This window comes from Euprymna scolopes, chromosome 44, assembly GCF_053919585.1.
Source record: "Euprymna scolopes isolate OS-2025 chromosome 44, ASM5391958v1, whole genome shotgun sequence".
Classification (NCBI taxonomy): Eukaryota; Metazoa; Mollusca; class Cephalopoda; order Sepiida; family Sepiolidae; genus Euprymna; species Euprymna scolopes.
In genome coordinates this window covers 8,310,155-8,335,953 of record NC_136525.1, presented here as the reverse complement: position 1 = coordinate 8,335,953, position 25,799 = coordinate 8,310,155, and the positions used below count along the sequence as shown (strand labels likewise).

The 25,799-nt window shown below is 36.7% G+C and overlaps 2 protein-coding genes across 8 annotated transcripts in view; both read right to left on the bottom strand.

Annotated features, from left to right (window-relative positions):
- The window catches only part of LOC145268679 (protein sidekick-2-like), a 363,221-nt gene that overhangs the window by 135,928 nt on the left and 201,494 nt on the right, over window positions 1-25,799 (bottom strand). For all 7 annotated transcript variants that reach the window (XM_080124179.1, XM_080124182.1, XM_080124177.1 and 4 more), the window contains 4 exons: window positions 22,431-22,542; window positions 21,265-21,467; window positions 13,425-13,566; window positions 9,282-9,409 (listed from right to left, as the gene is read on the bottom strand). In XM_080124179.1, coding sequence (XP_079980305.1) covers window positions 9,282-9,409; window positions 13,425-13,566; window positions 21,265-21,467; window positions 22,431-22,542 — 585 coding nt within the window. The remainder of the gene's footprint in view (window positions 1-9,281; window positions 9,410-13,424; window positions 13,567-21,264; window positions 21,468-22,430; window positions 22,543-25,799) is intronic.
- Window positions 1-25,799, bottom strand: part of LOC145268680 (uncharacterized) — a 175,977-nt gene that overhangs the window by 133,254 nt on the left and 16,924 nt on the right. The gene's annotated exons all lie outside the window — the stretch shown is intronic.

The following is a 25,799-nucleotide window of genomic DNA, read 5'->3' as shown; positions in this document are numbered from 1 at the left end:
CAATTTTGGTAAAAGTTTTCATGCTTAAAGTTATTTATATCTTCAAATATTTGGTCGTAGTGTTTCACTTGGTTGACTTTCAGAAGAAAATTATTTTGGTATTTAGTTTTAAAACATATGGAGTTTTGCAAAGGAAAAGGAAAAACACCAGACCGAGCATGTGAGGTCGACCTCCACGAGTGAAAAATTTACTTTCACCATGACTAATGTTTGTGCAAAATTAAAAAAAAAAAAAAAATCAAAGGCATGGTTAGAAAAGTGCAAACAAACAAACGAACGGACGAACGGAAGTGAATTACTAGGTCCAATCCCTCCTTTGTCGAGGAACCAATAATAACATTAATGTTTGGTGCATGTTAGGCCAAGAATCCAGTATCTTTAGACGGCCTAATATGGAAACATCAGATATATATATATATATATATATATATATATATATATATATATATATATAAAAGAGAGAGAGAGATTAAAAAATGGACATACTACAAGAAACAAACTATAACACTTAGCATTTTATAAATAAAAGTTTATATAATTTATTAGACGGGGCTGGTATGAAGGAGAGATGGAGAAGACCTTTTATTAGAAACTTCCATAATTATCAAAGTGACATAAATAAATGCTTATCGGAGTTAAAGCGGTAACATATTGACAACAGTTAATGGAAACAATGTGGATATCACGGGGAGAAAAAATATTTGATAGCTATCGGTAAAAATTCCCCCTCGTTATCTTAATTTGGGTCACGGACAACATTTTGTACTTATTAACAAAAATCGAGGTAAAAAAGATAATGTGATAGTGCGAGCTGTATTGATTGTATTCTGATAGGAAAATGGTGCGTACTTCGTACGAGGGCTTGTTCATCGTTATACAAGGTGTGCCCCCCCCCCAAAAAAAACTGGCCCCCAACTCTAATTTGGCCCCGTTTCTTAGTGTTTTGTCCGAATGAAATGAAACTTTGGTCATAACTAGTTTATTATATTCAAAACATCACATCAAAACACTAGGGTCTTTGGCCTTTTTTTCTCCGTTCTACAGCATATGTTCTAGATGGCCTCCATTTAGCTTTTGTTTTTTTTTGGGGGGGGGAGGGGGTCACCTTGTATAATATATATATATGTGTGTGTGTGTGTGTGTTACATTATATACAGAGTGACTAAAAAAACAAAAAAAAAACAAAAAAAAAAAAACGGGGCCCCCAACTCTAATTAGGCCCCGTTTCTTAGTGTTTTGTCCGAATGAAATGAAACTTTGGTCATAACTAGTTTATTATATTCAAAACATCACATCAAAACATTAGGGTCTTTGGTCTTTTTTTTTTCTCCGTTGACTGTATGCGTAGAAAAACAATTGAATGTCCTGTTTTTTTTGTTTTTTTTTTTTGGGGGGGGGGGTCACCCTGTATATCACTACAATAAGCAGAGCATTAAAAAAGGCTGATAACTGGTTCAAGTGACATAATTGAAATTATCTGAACATGCAATGCTCAAATATTTATCGCTACAATGTTGTTTTTGTTTTAGCGATATGTTTGGAATGGATTCAATTATTCGCTAAAACAAAAACAAAACAACATCTAAGTAAATCGCGATATATCCAGACAGTCGTGCCAGATGATTGGTTGTTTTTGTTTTACGGCATATCAACCTTTTTCAGGTTATTTAATGCCGAATCTAGTTATTTTGAGGAACGATTTTTAATGGAGTATATATATTTTTTTAAGACAGATTCTATTTTTGAAGAAAGATTTTTTTAATAAAATATTTGTTGTTTTCAAGTCAGTTTCTATTTAACCCATAGTTGGGACCCTAACAGGTACTACCACTCCGGGTCAGAGTGGACCTGGGAGCAATGGCAATTAAAAGGTGGCTCCATACTCCCGAAGGCCTGCAAGGTGGGGCCTCACCATCGGATATAGTTTTAGGTCATATCCAGGACCCGTGCGAGATGGGTGAGTGGTAAGGGGTTTAGCCTCATTACCGTGGGGTTCCGATTTCGAATCGGGCTAGATTCAGCCATTCTGATGTCGTAGATGACGAAACACGTGTCCGTGGATAATTATATTTAAAAAAAAAAATAATATCTCTACAATAATATAAGTGCAACTGTGTGTGCGAGTTCGTTTCTTATAGACTCCGAAACGGATGAACAGATTTTCTTTAAAATTTACAGAACTTTAATGCATAAGTCTGGAAGTGATCTTAGTTAAGTTTTGTCGCAGAATACCCCCAATAATTCCCGATAATTGAAACCATTATTTTAATTTATCTATCATTGGTAAAGTCATTTTTTCCATGTCGTCGCTTAGCAGCGATGAGCCTTCCCCTTAAGTAATCCAATTTACCAAATTTACACTAACGATTCCTATGATATTGTCTCATTTACTATCGTACACTCATTACTACGGCTATGACAAGAGAATATTCTTTTCATTATTTTGACTCTCGAGTATATATCATTTAATATCTTATATGCTTTTAGATAGAGTGACGTGGTTCTCAATTGATTAACTGTTTCGGATTTATACTCAAGAGTCAAAACAAAAAGAATATTCTCTTGTCATTAACCCTTATCCTCGAGTAACCTCCGCACCTGGATAATAGTGACTCCTTTGTAAAAAAAAAAAAAAAAAAAAGAAAAAAGAAACATTGCCAGACGTTGCCAGCCTATCTCTGTTTTATCGTTATTTTCATGGTAAGTGCTCGTCTGAGCTCCAATCTATGATCCCCCTCGACAAATTTTCATGAGAAACACTCATTTAGCAGAAACACCATCAATAATTCCCCCCACTCTTTATCCGTGCTTAAACCTAAACGTAGATTCCATGAACAAAGATTCTTTCTTAGAACTGCACACCTGTGGAACTCTTCTGTTTGCCTGCTTTCCAACTAATTCCAATATGGTCATCTTCAAGTCCAATGTAAACAAGTTCTTGACGAGCCGTTCCCCTTAAGTAATCCAATTTACCAAATTTCTACTACTAACGATTACTATGATGTTGTTCGATTGACCACTGTACACTCTTTAACCCTTATCCTTGAGTGGCCTCCGCGCCTGGATAAGTGGTGACTCCTTAGTAAAAAAAATAAATAAATAAATAAAATAAAAACAAAAAGAAAGAAACATAGGGGAAGGCAATAATAACAAAAAATCACAACATCGTTGAATGGAGGAAATAATTAACAACATTAGTGCGAGGGGAGGGTTACATTAGGATGTGTTCTTCCGAACCTGGGTTGCCCAAAGCTGCCGCGGCCGCTGCTGCTGCTAGCGCATGGAACTGAGAAAAATGTTGGAATCGTTTGGGAATAAAATGTGTTAGAGGTGATCCTGAAAGAACAACCGGATAGCCTATATATATATATATTATATATGTTTTGTTTTTAAATCCCCGAAACAGTGTTTCATGGTAAACAACTGATGATCCCTTAAAAAATATAAAAATTGGTATTATAGTAAATTTGAGAGTTGATGCAGTGATTGCAGGTGATTAAATGACTTACTGACTAGATGTTTTTTTTGATGAATGATAAAAAATAATTTTTTGTGTGGTTTCAAATGTTAAAAACTTCAAAGACTATATATATATATATATATATATATTTTTTTTTTTTTGTTAAATAAAGAATTTCAAAGATAAGGACCGTTGTGTGTCTATAGAGACAATAAGTGCACAGTTTCATGTCAGTGTGGGAACTGTACACACAATTATTTGCAAGGAACTGAAGATGCGGAAAATTTGCGCAAAGTTCGTCTCAAGGATGCTCAGAGAAGATAAAAAAAGACGTTGTCATGACAACAGGGAGATGATGGAGCTGATCAATTCAGATCCTGCAGTTCTTGATGCTCTGGTGACCTGCGATGAAAGCTGGATCTACTGCTGTGATCCAGAGACCAAGAGACAGAGTTCCCAGTGGAAGGATGTTAGCTCTCCCATATCCAATAAGGGCAGACAGAGCAAATCCACCAAGAAACTTATGAGGATCCCTTTTTGTGACAGCACTGGCATGATCTACATGCACTGCGTTCCCACTGGACAGACAGTCAACAAGGAGTACCATGTTGAGGGTTAAGGGAGTTCAGGAAGAGATTCTGTCGGAAGAGGCCAGCACTCTTTGAATTGGGTCAGTGGCATTTCCACCAAGACAATGCACCAGTTCAGAATTCCATCTTTGTCACAGACGATTTGACCAAAATGGGCATCAGAATAGTTTCTCACCCTCCCTATAGTTCGGAACCTGCTCGCTATGACTTGGTTATTCCCAAAGCTCAAGGAAAACCTTAAACACTGCTGAGATGAAAGAGGCTGTGATGAGTCATTAACACGATCACACAAGAAGACTTCTATGAGGCCTTCCAAAAGCTGTTGGAACGGTACAACAAGTGCATTGCAGCCGGAGGAGATTACTTCGAAGGGGACTAGAGTTTCATGTGTGTACTATCAATAAAAAAAAGTCTAGAAACTTATTGAAAGCACCTCACATTCCATTAAATAACAGACAATATTTTTGTCTTGATCCATTTCTATTTCCTTATCTATTTCCCTCATTTCAAGCGAGAACTGGCTGATGTATTCACCATACTCATTTTTACAAAGGGAAAGGGAAAAAAATCAACATCAATGTTTGGAGTATTTTAGATTATTAAAAGTACATTTGTAAAAAAAAAAAAAAAAAAAAAAAAAAAAAGTAATGAACTAATTTAAGCCCAGATAATCTCTCCCCTCCAACCCGTGAACTCTCTAATAAAACCTTTTAAACCTCAGCAAGTCTCCATTGTTTCCATACACGAGTTAAACAGAAAATCAACACCCATGAATGCTGTCTCAAGGCCCTGCCTGTGCTTAGTCATCATTAAGCCTAAAAAAAAAATAAGCAAATAATTAGTTATTTGATCTCTCCCCCAAGAAGCAAACTCTAAATAAAACCTTGAAAACTGCAGCAAGTCTTCATTGTGTTTTCATCCGGGAGTAGATTCATTTTAAGTAGTGTTGGGATGATTAATTGAAATCAGAAATCATAAAAATTGTAACATTTGGGGGTATCGGAAAAAAATTGATGCCTATTTTCCGATGCCAAAATGATTCTTTTGTCTTTTTTATTTGATTTGGTTTGGTTTAGTTTAAAGTAAAATCTTCCATTGCTGATAATATTGATAAAATAATAAATATCTATTAATTTTAAAATACAAGTAAAACTAAAATCGATAGATCATCATCCACAAATGTATTTTGATGTTTAGGAAAATATCTGCATATTTAACGTGTGTTTTTTTACGAAAATCGGAGAAAATAACAACCTTACAGTCAAATATGTAAAGATTTATCAAGAATCGGAAATTGTATCGGAATCAGGAAAAATACTGGAATCGTCCCATCACTAATTTGAAGTTAAACTAAAGATCAGAAACCACGAAGGGGATCACATCAAGAGAATAGAAGACCGGCAACCACTCATGTATGTAAACAACCTTTGTTTTGTTAATTTATTTATTGCGGACTATTTTTCTCATCTTTTCTTAGTTGTTGTTTCACGACGTTTCAACCAACTATTCCTTTGGCCTTCGTCAGGTGGTAACCGCGACGGGATAGGAACTCCAAATCTCCTAACTGTATTCTCAGCAATTACTGCCATCCATAGTTGTCGTCTCACCACGTTTTTGGCCAAGTAAGCAACTGACGAAGGCCAGAGGAATAGATGGCCGAAACGTCGCGAAACAACATCTAAGGAAGATGAGGATAATAGTCCGCAATAAATTGACACCCTATTTGTCGGGTTGAATGCAGAAAGCACTTATTCTTCCTCTTTCTGAATGTGAAGCTGTCCTGTCAACAAATAAAAAAAATCTTTCCTCCTTAATTTGAATGCGGCTATCTTACTCTGAACATTCTGAGGGGCGTCCGTTTCTCACACGGAAAAGTGTGACAGTGTCATTGGATGCAACAACGATGATGATGACGATGATGCTGACGACGATGATGATGGTGACGATGATGGTGATGATGGTGATGATGATGATGACGATGATGCTGATGATGATGACGATGATGGTGACGATGATGGTGATGGTGATGGTGGTGACGACGATGGTGACGATGATGGTGATGATGATGGTGATGATGATGGTGGTGATGATGGTGGTGCTCCATTCTTATTCTCTGGTTTGTGTTCAACGATCTATCAACCTTTCTATGGTCATTTAAGGTCATACTAATTTTGTTTTTTGTTTTACGGCATATAAACCTTCACTTTTATTTTTGATCATTTGATGCTGATTACAGCGATTTGTATGATCAGCATTTTAGATTAAATAGAAAACATTTTGAAAAACAATTCTTAAATGTATGCTAAAATAAATTTTGGGTTTGAAGGATTTAAAAAGTAGGAAGTTTTCAAATATTTTTAAAAATTAAAAAAAAGTATGGAGGGGCGTGCCATAAGTAATGCCCCTGACCCACTTCCCATAGTAGTAGAGCAACGGAACTTGGCACAATTATTAGTCTTTCTCTACCTAAGAACCACCCAGAGTTATGCATTTCTCCCATCGTTTGATGCAGCTCTGGAGACCGTTTTTGTAGAACACCCCAGGTTGGTCCTCCAACCACAAAGTGACTTCAGAAATCAAGGCTGCATCATCTGGGAAACGCTTTACTTTCAAAAACTTCATGGCTGAGAAGAGGTGAAAGTCAGAGGGTGCAAGGTCAGGAGAGTAGGGGAAGGATTTCATAATCACACGCCCGTGCTTCTGATCTGGCGACATGAGAGTTGTGAATTCACGATGCCAGCGTTTTACAAGGTCATATGATGGGGCATTATCACCATAAGTTTCTTTCATTTCATCAAGTCTCCTGTGGTGTGCGCCCTTTCAAATACAAAAACCAGATCACTGCTCGACATTCAACAGGCTCCATTTCACACCTGACTCAGTTCAAACACCTATAAAACAGAAACCACAATTAGTTCAGAGCTGTAATTTGCCACATAACCTGTAGAGATATGAAAAATTTCAGCTAGATCAGACAACTGGAAGTGGGTCAGGGGCATTACTTATTGCACACCCCTTGTATATTTCTTTATACATTCTCAGATGAGTATGGTTTTATTTAAAGTTGAGCAAGACCTAAAATGAGTTTTAAATATGAAACTTAATTTACTCTTAAGAATGTAACTTTAACGTAACTTTATTAAAAAAAAGATTAATTTTTCTTCAACATTAAATAGTTTCCTTTTGATTTGGAATCCATTATTGAGATGAGTATTATTTAATAAATTATTTTGTTGCGGACTACTATCTTCATCTTTTCTTAGTTGTTGTTTCACGACGTTTCGGCCAACTATTCCTCTGGCCTTCGTCAGGTGGTAACCGCGATGGATAGGAACTTCGAATCTCCTGACTGCATTCTCAGCAATCACTGCCTTCCATAGTTGTCGTCTCACCACGTTTTGGCCAAGTAAACCTCTGGCCGGCTTTGGGTAGGATTGAAACCGCTATCTTCAGACAATTCTCACTTGGAGCCATAGAGATTAAACGTCTCTATCCATTGCGCCACAGGCCCCGTCGTGGTTATCACTCATGTATGTAAACAACATTTGTTTTGTTAATTTATTTATTGCGGACTATTATCCCCATCTTTATTAGTTGTTGTTTCATGACGTTTCGGCCAACTATTCCTCTGGCTTTCGTCAGGTCGGGTTGAATGCAAAAAGCACTTATTCTTCCTCTTTCTGAATGTGAAGCCGTCCAGTCAGCAAATAAAGACACCTTTCCTCCTTAATTTGAATGTGGCTATCTTACTCTGAACATTCTGAGGGCCGTCTGTTTCTCAGACATAAAAGTGTGACAATGTCGTTGCATGCAACGATGATGATGGTGTATGTGAAAGTATGCAGGACGCTTCATTCTTATCCAAGGATGGAGTACTGCTGCCACATCTGGGTACGAGCTGCTAAAAACAGCCTATCCTGCCTTGACAGAGTACAAAATAGATTTCGTGGCTTAGTGGGGGATGCCCTTTTCTCTTCCCTGCAACCTCTCTCCCACAGAAGAGACATTGCAAGCCTGTCTTTGTTTTACTGTTATTTCCATGGCAAGTGCTCGTCTGAGCTCCAATCTCTGGTCCTCTCTCGCCAATCTTTCACGATAAACACCCGTCTAGTTGAAATCACTGTCAACAATTTTCCCCATTCTTTATCTGTGCCTAAATCAAAATGCAGATTCCATGAATAAAGCTTCTTTCTTAGAACTGCACGACTGTGGAACTCTCTACCGCTTGCCTGTTTCCCACCTACAACTACAACTTGGATGTCTTCAAGTCCAACATAAACAAATTCCTGATAAACTGGCCGCTTAAGTAAGACACTATCAAATCTCCAATACTAACGATTACTATGATTACTATCCCATTGATTGCTGTACAATAACCCTTATCCCCGAGTGGCTTCCGGGCCTTGATTAGTGATGACCTCCATGCAAAAAAAAAAAAAAAAAGAAAATTCTCTGGTTTGTATTCAATGATCTATCAATCTTTCTTTGGTCATTGAAGGTCATACAAATTTTGGTTTTCGTTTTACGGCATATCAACCTTCACTTTTATTTGTGATCATTTGATGCTGATTACAGCGATTTGCATTTTTTTTTTTTTTTTGTTGTATTATTCACCAGCCTACTGTTCTCATCTTGAGTGTGATTTTCACAACGTTTCGGTCGATGTAACCTTCGACCTTCTTCAGGTGTATCTTGTTGAACTCGGGAATGTTTCTGTAGAACTAGGGAATTTGGACGGAATTTCGAGCGGAACCTTTATTTACTTCAGCGGGGTAGTATGCTCTCGTTCTGTCAGCCATGACTGGATAGAGGTTCTAAGTAATTTGCAATTGTATTTTTTTTTTTTTTTTTTTTTTTTTCGGTCGCCCACACTAGATTGAACCTTCAGGAGAATATCACTTTTACAATTTTTTGTTTAAGTTATTTGAACTAATTCTGTAGATAATTTTTTTGGTAAAAGTTAGCTTTTTTTAAGAAATATCAGTAATTGTCTTTGGATTCACTTTTTTAAAAAGTTCCTCCATACTGTTGACGTCATAATATATTTTTTTTGGGGGGGGGCGGGATATATGAGAGATCACTACAATCTAGAAGGAAGTGCTTCACCGTAAAACTCAGGTTTGAGAGAGCAGAAGAACTCAGAAATAATATAGAAACTACTGTGAAGTGTACAGCAAGAAATTGTTAAATTTTAAGAGTGGGGATCCAAAACCGAAACAAACAACACTTACTGTTGACAGTCAACTGATGCACGATCGACATTTCTCCCGCAATGTTGCTTACAAAACATTGGTATGATCCGGCATCCGAAATGTCGACGGATTTCACTAAGAGGCTTCCATTTGGAAAAATAGAGTACCTGTCAAAAAAAATAGAGGAAACACATTTAAATAATGACAGAAGGCAAGAAGATCTGTTAACATAAAGAGAATCAACACTTATCGAAGCCCAAAGGCCACTCAAGGATAAGAGTTAATGGTGTAGATCGAGTAGAATTTGGATTATTTAAGGGGACAGCTCAACTTGTTTACATTGGACTTGAAGGCTACTATAATGTAATCGGCCGAGAAGCAGGCCAGCAGAATAGTGTTCCACCAGCGGGCAGTTGTAGGAAACTTTGTTCATGGAATTTGTGTTTAGATTTAAGCACAGGTAGAGTTGATTGATTGATTGATTAATTAATTGATTAATTGATTGATTGATTGATTCTTTTACGGCATATCAACCCTTTTCAGGTTATTTAATGCCAAATCCAAAGATTTGGAAGAAAAATATTTTAATAGAATATATTTGTTTTCAAGTCGGTTTCTATTTAACCTATAGTTAGGATCCTAACAGGTACTACCACTCTGGGTCAGAGTGGACCTGGGAGCAATGGTAATTAAAGGGTGGCTCCACACTCACCAAAGCCCGCAAGCTGGGGCCTCACCACTGGATATAGTTCAAGGTCATATCCAGGACCCACAGATTGAGAGTTTAACAGTGGTTGTAACTAACAGTGTTTTTTTTTTGTGAAAGTTTAGCAGGGGGTAATCATAGATTGGAGCTCAGCCAAGCACTTGCCATGACAAATAAAGGCTCGCAAAGTCTCTTCTGTGAGAAAGAGGTTGCAGAAACGAGAAACATATTCTACTTGGTTTTGAAGTCTGTTTTGAATTCTATCAAGGCAGGATTGGGAGTGCCGAGCATGTCCTGCCCAGATGTGGCGACAGTATTCCATTTTAGGGCATATTTGGCTCTTATACAGATAGAGGGTTGTATTGGCAGTGAGATACCTACTGGAGTGGTAGAGTGATTCAACCATTTTTTCAGCAATCTTGGCAACAGATTTGATGTATGTGTTCCATTTAAGATCAGGAGTGAAGGTCAGTCTCGGAAGCTTGTCAAAACATGGAGCTTCCCCAAGACAAGACCCATTCATTTCAATTGGGGCGTGATGGGGGTTAGTGCAATTATAGTGGGGGGAAAAAAAAAGCTTGGTTTTAGATGCATTACAATTAACCAGCCACACTTTTCCCCATTGCATCACATGCTGAAAATCAGAAAAGAGGCTCAGAAAGATCTTGGTCATGGCTAGCCTTTGAAGTGTTGCCATAGATTGTGGTGTTCTCATCTTATTTTCACAACATTTTGGCTGTTGTCACTTCCGACCATCTTCTTGTGCATCTTACGGAACTTGAGTCTTTTTTTTTTTTTTTTTTTTTTTTTTTTTTTTTTTTTACAAGGTAGTCACCACTTATCAAGGTCCGGGAGCCACTCGGGGATAAGGGTTATTGTGTGTACAGTACGTTAGTGTTGGAGATTTGATAAAGTGTCTTACTTAAGGAGGCCGTTAATCAGGAATTTGTTTACATTGGACTTGAAGACATCCAGGTTGTATTCAGGTGGGAAACAGGCAACCGGAACAGAGTTCCACAGGCGTGCACTTCTAAGAAAGAAGTTTTGTTCATGGAATCTACGTTTACTGTCACAGAATTTCTAATGGAACTTGCTATTTAATCCGCGGGTGTAGCATGCTCTCATTCAGCCAAACATAACTGGATAGAAGTCTTAAATAATTTGCAGTTGTATTATTAGCAACTAGTGGGACCTGTGGAAATTCCACAGGGGACTTATTCATATGTAATATATTGATGTTGGCATTCTGTAGATGTTCAGTGTAAATGGAGATGCTCTGATATTATTGTAGCTTTTTTGTTAAAAGTGTAACAGTATTTATCTAAGCTAGCATGAACACCTGTCGTAAAGCATGCTTAAATATGATATTTTAATTCTTGCAGATTTTGTATATATTATTATAGAGTTAATGTTCTATCGATTTTTATATATTATAAAGTTGTGATTTCAAAAATAAAAATAATATATCCAAATGACTTGGGTGCATTAGATTGAATTGAAATAAAAACTTGTGAAAATATATATATATAACTTGACTTTTTTCAACTATAATCGAAACCAAAACTTATGAAGAAGTCTCGATAAAATTATTTATTAAAAAAAAAAAATAGGTGACTTAAGTGCCATTAGCTATAATCGAATCCAAAGCCAAAACTTATGAAGAATTCTTAATAAAATTATTTATATAAAAATAAAAAGAAGATTACTAGAGTGCCATCAGCTATAAGGGAAACCGAAACCAAAACTTACGAAGAATTCTTGGTAAAATTATTTATGACAAGAAATAAAATTACATAATAATCAAATGACCCGGATGCAAGCGTGACAAAGAAAATAACACACACACACACACACACACTATCATATTAATATATAGATAATGATAATAACGAGTTACATTATATTAGGTAAAATAGAGTTCTAAGTGAAACTCTTGAGAATTATCAGCTGTTGTATCTATGGACAGAAAAAAACAAAACATTGACTAAGCAGAATGTTTTATCTGAAGTGGACAGAAAGATTCAAGAGTTTGATAAGATAAACCTGAAGAAAGTCTAAGGTTACTAGGTTTAGACGTTGTGTGAGAAACAAAGATGAGAATGCTAGTTCGAAGAATCCGAATAGTACGAGTAATAGATCCTCATCTAAAAAAAATTAAGAAATATAAATGCATTTTTCAATTGAATATTATGGTCATATTTAGTTATGGGCCACCAATTACACTGCCAACAAAAGGCAACAAGTCTTCAATGGCCGAATACAGCATTGGTTGGTTGGTTGGTTGTTTTACGGCATATCAACCCTTTTCAGGTTATTTAATGCCGAATCCAAAGATTTTGAAAAAAGATATTTTTAATTAAATATTTGTTGTTTTCAAGTCAGTTTCTATTTAACCCATAGTTGAGACCCTAACAGGTACTACCACTCTGGGTCAGAGTGGACCTGGGAGCAATGGCAATTAAAGGGTGGCTCCACACTCCCCAAAGCCCGCAAGCTGGGGCCTCACCACTGGATGTAGTTTAAGGTCATATCCAGGACCACAGCATTGGTGATTGTAGTCCAAAAAACACGAACAATACAAATCATTGTGAATGTTTACAATAAGAATATTCAATACAGGGATCTACAAACAAATTCATCTTTAGTCGACCCATGACAACTAAAGATTTTCGTTTACTAGAGTTACTTACCAAACTCACATGACTTTTGGAATATGATATTTTCGTTATGTGACAACTATGTATCTATAAAAGTGAACGTGTCTGTCTGTGTGTCTGTGTACATTTCCCTACGCAATAACTCTGTCAATTTTTAGTCTATAGACTCGAAATTTGAAATACCGGGTACTGAGATTTGGGAAAATCGATGTGACGGGTGTCAGCCAGAAATTTGGTTGTTAAGGGGTCAAATTTCAACGATTTGACCTTTAAGAACTCTACCAAACTCCTCCGACAATTTTGGGTCTAGACACTTGAAATTTTAGATTTAGGTTCCTTGAACATAGATCTAACTTAATAAATTTGAGCCCGAAACAATAAATTTTAAGGGGTCATAACAGGGGTCAAAGTTTTAAAAAATTAACCATTTTTTTTGTTTTTTTGCTTTTTTTGCACAGCAACGCCGGGCACCCCTGCTAGTATCAAAGATATTTTTTTTTTGTTAAGTAATTCTAAATATTCACTGAATTTTATGTTGAGACTTGAAGGTATTCAATTTCTTCAACTGTTTAACAGCCTTTATTAAAACATATCTTTCTATTTAAACTTTTATTGTTTAAATAATTTGACTTTGTCCGTTTTATTTAAAAAAAAAAAAGGATTAAAAAGATATTTTTCACTCTGTAATGAGCTTTGGAAGGTTGCCGGAGCAAAAAAAAAATAATTACTAAAAAGTAAATATGTTATTTCTAAAATTTTTAAAAACTCACTCAGAAATGAGACGGTTTCACTCACAAAGTAAAACCCAGCAATACAAACCTGTTTGACGGTTTGATGAGCCTAGCATTGAAATACCATTTGAGATCAATAGGTTGGACACCTCGGACATGACAACCAAACAAAGCATCTTGTTTGTAGTCTTTCTCGTGTTTCAGGTTTCCCGCCGTAATGTATGGTACATCTAGAAACAGAATTTTAAAAATAGCAAATAAATATGAAATGAAAAAAAAAAAAAAAAAAAAAAAGAAAGAAAAGACTTTTCCACACACACACAAAAAACTTTTTAAACTATGCAGTTTTCTTTTTTCAAAAAAAAAAAAAAAAAAGGGAAGTAAGTCTGTAATGATGACTGCCGATCAAAACAGTCCTCACTGTAGGCAGGTTGAACCAGCTTCCTGCAAAGTAAAAAGCTTCACGGGAATATAGAATTTATAAGCAGTTCCCAGCTGTCAGATGTTTGCAATTCTTACAGGGAGGGGGTCAACATCTTGCAACATATAGCCTCTGGTATTCTAAAATTGTCACCTATTTGGTACTGACCAAGCTTAACATGACTTAACTTTGGTGATTTAATGGTTTGGTTTGGTTTTACGGCATATTAACCCTTTTCGAGTTATTTAATGCTGAATCCAGTTATTTAGGAAACAGTTTTTATACTTCAGGTTGTTTATATCTCCAAATATTTGTAGAATTTGGTTTGGTTGTTTTATGGCATATCAAGCCTTTTCGAGTTAATCAATGCCGAATCCAGTTATTTTGGAAATAGAATTCATGTTGCATTCGGTTATTTTGTAGAAGGTTCTTATTCTTTAAGCTTTTTGTATTTTCAATCGCTGGTTTGTAGTGTTTGGTTTGGTTGTTTTATAGTGGATTTTATCGTTTTTGTTCTCTGCCCTGCAGAACATGAGTTTTGCAATGGGAGAGGGAAAAAGGGTTACAGCATTAATGTTTGGTACATTTTAAGTTGAGAAACCAGTCAGGAAGTTGGGGGAGATAGAAAGAAGGGAAAGGGGGGGGGAAGTGGCTTGTTTTGTTTTTGGGTTTTGCAAAACATAATTAAGTTTTGCAAAAGGGTGTAGAAAAACAAAAAGCATCAATATTAAGTGCATTTCGTTTCAGGAAGCCAATGTCTTCAGACAGCCTGATCTAGTAGCACCAGGGTGATTTACTGAAAACTGGTGTTTATACAGTATTTTGTGTCAATGACATGGTTGACGCGTTACTAGCTTAAACCAACTTGCTTATATTTAAGTGCGGAGAAGTTAAAGGGTTACCGATTAAATATATCAAACTCGTTGACTTGGGTTGGTGAGTGCACTACACAATTCACAATTTTGCAAGAGGCCACAATTCACAAGAGGCCACAATTTTGCAAAAGGCCACAATTCACAAGAGGCCACAATTTTGCAAGAGGCCACAATTTTGCAAGAGGCCACAATTCACAAGAGGCCACAATTCACAAGAGGCCACAATTCACAAGAGGCCACAATTCACAAGAGGCCACAATTCACAAGAGGCCACAATTCACAAGAGGCCACAATTTTGCAAAAGGCCACAATTCACAAGAGGCCACAATTTTGCAAAAGGCCACAATTCACAAGAGGCCACAATTTTGCAAAAGGCCACAATTCACAAGAGGCCACAATTTTGCAAAAGGCCACAATTCACAAGAGGCCACAATTTTGCAAGAGGCCACAATTCACAAGAGGCCACAATTCACAATTTTGCAAGAGGCCACAATTCACAATTTTGCAAGAGGCCACAATTCACAATTTTGCAAGAGGCCACAATTCACAATTTTGCAAGAGGCCACAATTCACAATTTTGCAAGAGGCCACAATTCACAATTTTGCAAGAGGCCACAATTCACAATTTTGCAAGAGGCCACAATTCACAATTTTGCAAGAGGTCACAATTCACAATTTTGCAAGAGGTCACAATTCACAATTTTGCAAGAGGTCACAATTCACAATTTTGCAAGAGGTCAGTGCATGGTTAAGTGCAAGTTGTGTTCACAGGATTTGCTGCCCCATATATCAGCGTGGTTTTAATGATTTGCAACTAAAGAGAAGGGCGCGAAATTTGAAAAAAAAAAAAAAAAAAAGCAATAAAAATGTAAGAATAAGAATATATTAATTAAAATACCAAAATGCTGAAAAGTAAAGGACTAGTTGTTAAAACTGGAAAAGAAAAGGACAAGATATTCTAGTAAAAAATATAATAAATTTATAACTTAAAATATTGCAGCATTAAGAATTGATTATTGAATTAAAAAAAAAAAAAAATTCTTAATGCTGCAATATTTTAAGTTACAAATTTATATTTTTTACTAGAATATCTTGTCCTTTTCTTTTCCAGTTTTAACAACTAGTCATTTACTTTTCCATGTTTAAGCTTAACCATATCACTTTTCATGCTTGCATTTTTCTGTTGTAATCCATGATTTTTCCAAGTTTCCAGCAAATTCACGTGTTCTTTGTTTAATTTCAGTCTTATTTTTTTGCCCCCCATAAACATTACATACACATATGTAATAACAATGTACGGCATTCTCTGCTTTCAATAAAATCCCCCCAATTATCTCCCTTTCATTCTTTCTGTTTCACTTGTTACTTCTTTTTGCGAGAGCGGTGAATTGATAGCAACAGTAGTCACTGAAGCGACGTGGTTGCTATGGAAACCAGTCATAAAAGACATCGCTCACCTTACATTTCTTTTTACGATTTTGAACACCATAACTTTTGTTTTACTGAACGAAAATTGAAATTTTTTTTTTCACAATATAGCTCAGGTGATCTACTGTAATAATTTTAAATTTGGTTGAAATATGAGTGAGCGGTGAAGCTTTAAGGCAGTTCTAAATGACTAAAACTGCCACTTAACCATATATTTAAACATGATAAATTTAAAATAAATTTTCTATGTACCTAAACTATGACGGTTCTGAATTTTTGAGATGAGGATTGGTTATTCATATTATTTGAATTCATCTGTTGCATTAAAAACGACCTTGTGTCACATTTTGCTTTTGTGGGGAAGCAAATAAACACTAATAGAAAAAGTAGTCTTTTAATATCAATGTCAGTGCAAGAAAAAAAAAAAAAAAAACTCAACTTATGGTTATATAGATTTCCATTATACGGGCGTTATATGCAAATAAAGATTTACTCCCTCCTCTCTCAAGGACACTTCTCAAGCATCTATAAAATAAAATGTGCCATACGTTTTATATCGGTGAGACACCCCTATATATATATATAAAAACCTGTGTTTATGATCATAAATCGGACTTCAAATACAACTAATGTACTAATTATAAACAGGAACACTTTCTGAATTTTTGAGATAAGGATTGGTTATTCGTATTATTTGGCTTCATCTGTTGCAATATTTTAACTTGAACTTAAAATAGTGTTTATGATCCCACACAGTCGGGAGATTCTATTTATAAACGATGCTGCTAGGAACTGACGAATCGAATTAATTCACGTTCTGCTACCAACCAGTCAAAAACCAGAATTGCTCCATAAAAATTAAACCTTTTCTGTAGCAATTTCGCATATGTTTTCTTCGTGTCCACATGGGAAGAATCTTTTGCTCTGAGGCTTCCAATTCAAGAACTGTCTACCGAGAACCGGTCACCTCCAGGACTCGTGTAGAACTACTAACCATCAGAAACTAAACATGGCTTACAACTTTAGATGTTCTCATCTTATTTTTTCAATTTCTTTATTTGGCGAGACTTAATCTCCTTATATTCTGTCTTACAGGATATGCCCAGGTATTCTTGGATGCATGGTTTTGTCCTCAGTCCAAGATATACTCTCCAGGAATGGGGTAAGGTCATTTGAAATTTTTGTCTGTAATTGATGTTTCTTCCATCGATGAGAACAGTAGTCCGATGAATCCAAATATGTATCTTTTTGTCATCAGTCCAAGATATACTCTGCAGGAATGGGGTAAGGTCATTTGAAATTTTTGTCTGTAATTGATGTTTCTTCCATCGATGAGAACAGTAGTCCGATGAATCCAAATATGTATCTTTTTGTCATCAGTCCAAGATATACTCATCAGGAATGGGGTAAGGTCATTTGAAATTTTTTGTCTGTAATTGATGTTTCTTCCACCGATGAGAACAGTAGTCCGATGAATCCAAATATGTATCTTAACTATATTCACATCAAAACCTATTTAATTCTACAACATAAGAGTTTGAAAAAAAAAAAACTGAACTTAAAATGGTGTTTATGAGAATAGTGAAAAGTGAATGGTGATCTTCATCCAATCCCGAGCAACATCGGGTCATCCTACTAATTTTAAAAGTAAACTTTCCTTTTGTCCTGGATCATTACATTTGCGACACTATATCTCGGTGCCATTGTTTCTAACACACTCTACAGCATGGCTGAGTGGGGATTTGGCCATGAACGTAGAGATACAAAGAAATGCATTCCCAGAATTCCCTTTCTAGATCGCCCTCTTTCTGCACGGACCGTCATGAGGTGAGCCCACATATTTCTGTCTCTCCGTAAACGGGAGGGGGGGGGAGAGCATCCCCGTCCCTTAACACTAGAAAAGACTTGTCCTGCATTGATAGGGTTCAAAATAGACTTCGTGGCCTGGTGGGAGATGTCCTTTTCTCTTCACTGCAACCTCTATCTCACAGAAGAGATGTTGCGACTTTGTCTCTGCTTTATCGTTATTTTCATGGAAAGTGTTCAACTGAGCTTCAATCTATGGTCCCCACTCGCCAAACTTTCACAAGAAACACTAGACTAGCTGAAAACATTATCAATAATTTTCCCCACTCTTTATCTGTACCTAAACCTAAACATAGATTCCATGATTAAAGCTTCTTTCTTAGAACTGCACGCCTGTGGAATTGTCTTCTGCTTTCCAGCTTTCTATAATATGGTTGTCTTCAAATCCAACGTGAACAAGTTTCTGATGAGCCGTTTCACCTAAGTTAACAAATTTACCGAACTTCCATTACTATCGATTACTATATTGTCCTTTTGACTACTCTACACTCTTTAACCCTTATCCTTGAGTGGCCTATCGGCCTTGATAAGTGGTGACGTACTATGTAAAAAAAAAAAAAAAAATAGTTAGGGTAGGTTAGTTAGTTTTGAAGAGCCTATTGCTTATGTTTAATTGTAAAAATTAATAATTTGTATATTGTATTGTAATATATTTTTTGTAAAATAGTTAAGATTATATAATATATATTACAATGGTGTCACATGTTTTTTTTGTTTGTTTTTTTTGTGTCTGCCATAAATGCCTTCATTGAAAAATTAGGCGGCCCTGAGGAAAAAGAAGATTCCAACCAGAATGCCACCAAGGTGAAGAGGTCATCTTGACAAAGTAAAAGAGCCACACCCAAACATCTCGGGTATGATTTTCTTCTTGTTACACAGACCCTAATGACTGGCCATCTTCACGAGACCGTTTCTAAGACATTTAGTGTAACACGTGTGTCGGTCATACACCAGTGACCGGCTGATCATGCTATACATTTAAGCCCTTGTTTTCTCCGAGTGATTTCTGCCTGTCTTTCGCATATATTATTTGTCCGCACCCCCCTGAAATAAATGCAACGATTGACTATTGTTGACACACCAAAATTTCCTTTGCTTCGCATACGTATTTGGTTGTTTTGCGGAATGTCAACTCTTTCCGGGTTATTTAATGATGACCCTGGTAATTTGGGAAAACCTTTTTAACGCATTTATTTGCAGACTTATCCTCATCTTCATAGCTCCTTAACTAGTTAGTTATGGTAGTCCATCAATGTGGATGAAGACGTCTTCTTTTGTTTTTGGTCCCCCCGACAAAAGGAGGATGGACCTGTAAATTCACCCTTGTCCGTTGATCCGTTCGTCCATCTGTCTGCACTTTTCTCAATAACTACACCTTGCAATTTTTTGATATTTTGCACAAACGTTAAACATGATATGAGTAAAAAAGTAACAGAATGGATTTTCCAGGAAAACTTCGGCTGCTTCCCCAGGGGTGCCTTTCAAGTTAAAATAGCTAAAAGTGACACTTTTGTGCTTATCAAAAAAAATTGATACCTTGGATTTTTACATAACTTTTTGAAAAGTTGTAACTAACTGATTTCTATATAATTTTAATAAAAACGCTTCAGTTTTTGGGACATATTTGTCCAAAATTTTCTGTGTATGTCTATTTAGCAGTTTTGCATGGTGCTGAACTCAAATTTAAACATGTTAAGGCCTTGGGGACTTTTGGGGCTAAATAGGCGGGGGGGGGGAGGGGGTGATAATAGACTTAGTCATTTCTTTTTTTTGCATGGCGCAGAACTCAAATTTACATCTGTTAAGGCCTAAAACTGCACTGTTTGTTCATTTTCACCAGGATTTGACATCCACTGGGGACTTCTGCGGCTAAAAGGTTGGGTGGGTGGGCAAATGCTGAACTTAGTCATTTTTTTGTTTTTTTTTTAAATTGACTGTGCTTGATTGCTGAAGCCCGATGCATGATGCTCACTATCTTGCACGGATAGAGCACAGGAAGACGGGATTTAGGTTTTGATGGTGAGTGGCTGCTGCTCATCAGTGTCTCCGTGTGCGACGCTCCATAGCTGCTTGTTCATGCTCGTTGTTTAAGAAGGCCATTCTGCTATCACATGTGGAGCACCAAGTGTCTGTCCGCTACCAAAGTCTCTAAAAGATTGAAGAGGATATTGCAGTGCTTGAGGGTGAGCTTGATGCAGTCTATGTAGCGTTTCTTTGGGCAATATCCCCAGGAATTACTGCCTTCCATAGTTGTTTCACCACGTTTCGGCCAACTCATCCTCTGGCCTTCTTCAGGTGATTAACCACAACGGGATAGAAATACCGAGTCTTGAGACTATATCTCCAGTAATTACTGCCTTCCATAGTTGTTGTCTCACCACGTTTTTAGCCAACTGAACTTTTGCTTTGGGTAGGATTGAGACCACTATCTTCAGACAATGCTCATCTGGAACTGTTGAGATTCAACGTCTATCCATTGCGTCATGGACCCTGAAAGGCAATCAAGATTGGATTTTTTATCTGGTTTTATATTGTCGGGTCCGTACCAAATGGTATCATATATTATTTATTAGAGGCGTTGAATCTCTACGGTTCCAGGTGAGCATTATCTGAAGAAGCAAGCCAGAGGTTTAGTTGGACAACAACAACTATGGAAGGCAGTAATTACTGAGGATACAGTTACAAGACTCAGCATTCCTATCCCGTCGCGCTTAACCACCCAAAGAAGGCCAGAGGATGAGTTGGCCGAAACCTGGTGGAACAACAACAATGAAGATGAGGATAACAGTCCGCAAATAAATAAATACACAAATTACTCATCTCAAAGGATTCCAATAAAAACATTTTTTTTAAATAAAAAAATAATATAAACTTTTTTGCTTCAAATCCTTAATGTATTGAAATATTTATTCAGTTTTTTTTTTTGGGGGGGGGCAGAGGCGGGGTTGCCACTAGGCCAATCGAGGATAAGGGTTGTTTTGCAGTGAAAAAGAGTTCTTGCTTTCAAAAGTCAAGAGCAAAAACACTTTCTCTACAAAACAATCATCTGGGGTCCTCCATCACAAGTGAAAAATTTACTTTCACCATGACTAACGTTTGTGCAAAATGTCAAAATAGAAAATTAAAAAAATCAAAAGCGTGGTTATTGAGAAAAATGCAAACAAACTAAGAGAGTGAACTACTAGGTCCAATCTCTCCTTTATCGGGAAGGGGACCCCCAAAACAAAACAAAAAACAATAGAATAAATGTTTGGTACAGTTTAGATCAGGAAGCCAATAACTTCAGACAGCCTAATCTGGTAGCACCTCATATATAAGCTTTCATCCTCACAACTAACCTTGTACATCCAACTGTGCTGACGCTGTCACTGGAGGTCCGACTGGAGATTGAACATTGCACGTGTATTCACCACTGTCGGTCACGTGGGTTTCCTTGATATTAATTTGCCGTTTTGAGGTTGACGTGACGTACCTGGAACCCACTAGTGGAATCTGTTTGCCATTTTCATTGTGATACCACGTGATCGTGTAATTAAGGGGTCTGTAAAAAAAGGGGGTTAAATATCCATAAATTATTAATTTTTATAAAGATACGATATGCATTTTAATACATTTGCTTGCTGAGAATAGACACAAAGTTAAAACAAAAAAATAAGGAAAAAAAAAAGATAAGCCATTCTAATTCGTTTAAACGTGAGTACAATTTGAAATTATAATATCTGATATTAAATTTTTATTTATTTCAAGAAGGAACAAAGTTAAAATGCATAAGAAAAGAAGAGAAAATAGAAACAATTCGAGAAAGAAAATAAAAGCCAAAGACAAAAAAAAAAACAGAAAATAAAAGCCCCCCCCCAAAAAAAAACAAAACAAAATAAAAGCCAAAAACAAAGAAAATAAAAGCCAAAAACAAAGAAAATAAACGCCAAAAACAAAGAAAATAAACGCCAAAAACAAAGAAAATAAACGCCAAAAACAAAGAAAATAAAAGCCAAAAACAAAGAAAATAAAAGCCAAAAACAAAGAAAATAAAAGCCAAAAACAAAGAAAATAAAAGCCAAAAACAAAGAAAATAAACGCCAAAAACAAAGAAAATAAACGCCAAAAACAAAGAAAATAAACGCCAAAAACAAAGAAAATAAACGCCAAAAACAAAGAAAATAAAAGCCAAAAACAAAGAAAATAAAAGCCAAAAACAAAGAAAATAAAAGCCAAAAAAAAACAGAAAATAAAAGCCAAAAAAAAAAACAGAAAATAAAAGCCAAAAAAAAACAGAAAATAAAAACCAAAAAAAACAGAAAAGCAAAAAAATGAGAAAAATGCAGAAAAAAACAGAAGAGGTAAATGCGAAAGAGAAAAAGAAAAAATAAAGGAAAAGATAAAGAGACAAAGATGAAAAAGAAAAAGGATAAAAAGCATAAAACAAAAAAAAGAAAGAAAAGAGAAAGAAACACCTTCAACAATTCATTCCTTATACAAAAAAAAATACAAAAGAAAACCTTACCTTGAATTTACGATACAAATGAAGCGCACACTTTCTTTACTGGTTGTCGCTGTTGTGTCTTTTGGTGGCACGACAATTTCAGGCTCGACTTTTTCAACTCTCTCATCAGGATCTGAAATTAGTAAAAACAATAAGCTTTACAATTCAGTCAAAAAAGCCAATAATCGAGTCAAGTGTTCACTAATATATCTAACATTTAAATTCATCTTGCCGGATTTTAGAAGTCAGTTGTCATGTTGAAAATTGTGATTTTGCTGTGCAAGTTGGTTAGTGCAAGAAAAGTCCAACGGTTAAGTTGCTGATGTATGTCAAACTCTGTAGCTGGGGTCGACGATAGCACCTGAAATAGGTCATTTGGTTACTGTGAAAGAGAATGTGGAGAAAGAGAGAGGGAGAAAGAGAGGGCAAAAAAGAAAGAGAGGAAGATATCTTTTCGCTCCCATGCAAGTCAGTCTGGTTTCCGATTTAAAATGGAACAGACGCGTCGAGATTGGCGCAAGGATGTATTGGAAGAAGAAATGCAAAAAAGAGTTAAGAACGCCCACTAAGAAAGAATATTGAACCGCCAAGACAGAGAAAGAAACATTAATTAAAAGAAGCCTCAGACTTGTTATTTTGTGCATGCAGTTCTCTTTGCACCTACGAACGACGAAGCCAAGAGTCAGAAAAAGGTATGTCAACGTTTGGTCATACACACATATAAGACATTACGAACACGGCCATACATAGACACTAGACGTATCACGATCACATACATAGATACAGACACACATAATGAGATATACACGCAACAGACAAAATCCCCCTCGTCCTAGTCATTTTCAAGTCCAATGTATACAAATTCTTGAGTCGTCCTTTAAAATAAACGAACTCATTCAATTTCCATGATCACTGATCGTCACAGCATTCATTAACCTTCATCCTTGAGTGGTCTCTGGGCCTTCATAAGTGTTAACTACATGTTAAAACTGTGACCAGACGTGTGAGGCCCTGTCAAACCACCGACCCCCAATGTGGTGTGTGCCGTGGTATTTTTTGTTCACTGTGTTTCTTATGGCCGGGTCGTCATTTTCTCGCTGTTGACTGTCGATAGAGACACACATGGTTTCACAAAAGTAAAAATATTAAAATAAAACACGAAAAATGCAACGCCAATTCTTCACATACATATCAGTTGAAATCTGGGTGTGTGTGAAACCATACTCCAACCCCTGCGCACTACTAAGGTTAGGCTCGGCTGTTAGTCACAATTCATTTCTACCGCTGTTTCGCAGTCAGCTCTAAAAACTGTCCATCCGTTGCAACCGGCAGCTCGATGTCAACCGTCTTCTGTGTCAGTATTTGAAGTAACCCCCACCCCGACTACCGGAAGCTGCCCTTTCCTGTTTCATGTTCTGTGGGTTTCTATTGTCATTGTCAAATCTGTAGGCTTCTATTGTCAAATCTGTAGGCTTCTATTGTCAAATCTGTAGGCTTCTATTGTCAAATCTGTAGGCTTCTATTGTCAAATCTGTAGGCTTCTATTGTCAAATCTGTAGGCTTCTATTGTCAAATCTGTAGGCTTCTATTGTCAAATCTGTAGGCTTCTATTGTCAAATCTGTAGGCTTCTATTGTCAAATCTGTAGGCTTCTATTGTCATTGTCAAATCTGTAGGCTTCTATTGTCATTGTCAAATCTGTAGGCTTCTATTGTCATTGTCAAATCTGTAGGCTTCTATTGTCATTGTCAAATCTGTAGGCTTCTATTGTCATTGTCAAATCTGTAGGCTTCTATTGTCATTGTCAAATCTGTAGGCTTCTATTGTCATTGTCAAATCTGTAGGCTTCTATTGTCATTGTCAAATCTGTAGGCTTCTATTGTCATTGTCAAATCTGTAGGCTTCTATTGTCATTGTCAAATCTGTAGGCTTCTATTGTCATTGTCAAATCTGTAGGCTTCTATTGTCATTGTCAAATCTGTAGGCTTCTATTGTCATTGTCAAATCTGTAGGCTTCTATTGTCATTGTCAAATCTGTAGGCTTCTATTGTCATTGTCAAATCTGTAGGCTCGATTTAAAGATACCTAAAGATTCATTGTTTGCTACTTCCCATCTCTTTGTTTATTGTTATACACTTCTTATTCCTTTGTTTATTGCCCCCCCCGAGAACTTAGTGATTCAGGTCCATTTTATAGTATCACACCTTTCATGACTCCTCTTTTCCTTCGTTTAAGAGTAGCTACTGCACATTTGGAAATTCCAAACTCCATATTAACGTCTTCACTCCACTGCTGTACTGTTTGAAGCAGAGAATCACATACATATCAGATGAGAGGTGCGTGTGAAACTATAGTCCAACCCCCGCATACTACCAAGGCTAGGCTCGTCTGTCAGTCACAATTCAGCTCCATCTCCATTTTGCAGTCAACTCTAAAAACTGTCCAACTGTTGTTGCTATCAACTCCCATCCGCTGTAAACAGCATCTAGTTGTCAACCGTCTTTTCTCCGTCGGTATCTAAAGTCGTCACCAACCCAGGCCACCCAGAAGCTGCCCTTCCCTTCTGTAGTCTGTAGGTTTCTATTGTCATTGTCAAATCTAAAAAGCTCGATCTAAAAATACCTACAGATTCATTGTTTGCTACTTCCTATTTCATTGTACATTTGTATGACACTTCCTATCTATTGTTCCCCTTCAGCACTTTGTGAGTCATGGGGTTTTTTTTTTTTACAGTGATCACCACTTATCAAGGCCCGGAAGCCACTCAGGGATAAGGGTTATTGCAAGTACATTATATTAGTGTGGAGATTTGATGAAGTGTTTACTTAAGGGGGCGGTTCATTAGGAATTTGTTAACATTGGACTTGAAGACATCCAAGTTGTAGTCAGGTGGGAAGCAGGCAGAGTTCCACAGGCGTGCAGTTCTAAGAAAGAAGCTTTGTTCATGGAATCCGCGTTTTTATTTAGGCACAGATATAAAGTGGGGGAAATTTTTCACAGTGGATTCAGCTAGACGGGTGTTTTTCGTGAAAGATTGACGAGGGGGGACGAGAGATTGGAGTTCAGACGAGCACCTGCCATGGAAATAACGATAAAACAAGGATAGGCTCACAAAGTCTCTTCTGTGGGAGAGAGGTTGCAGGGTAGAGAAAAGGGCATCCCCCACTAAGCCACAAAGTCAATTTTGTACTCTGTCAAGGCAGGATAGGCTGTTTTTAGCAGCTCCTGCCCAGATATGGCAACAGTATTCCATCCTTGGACGTACTTGGCTTTTATATAGACAGAGAATTGCATCAGTAGTGAGATATCTTTTGGAGCGGTAGAAGGATCCCACCATCTTTCCAGCGACCTTGGCAACAGACTTGATGTACGTGTTCCATTACCTTCATAG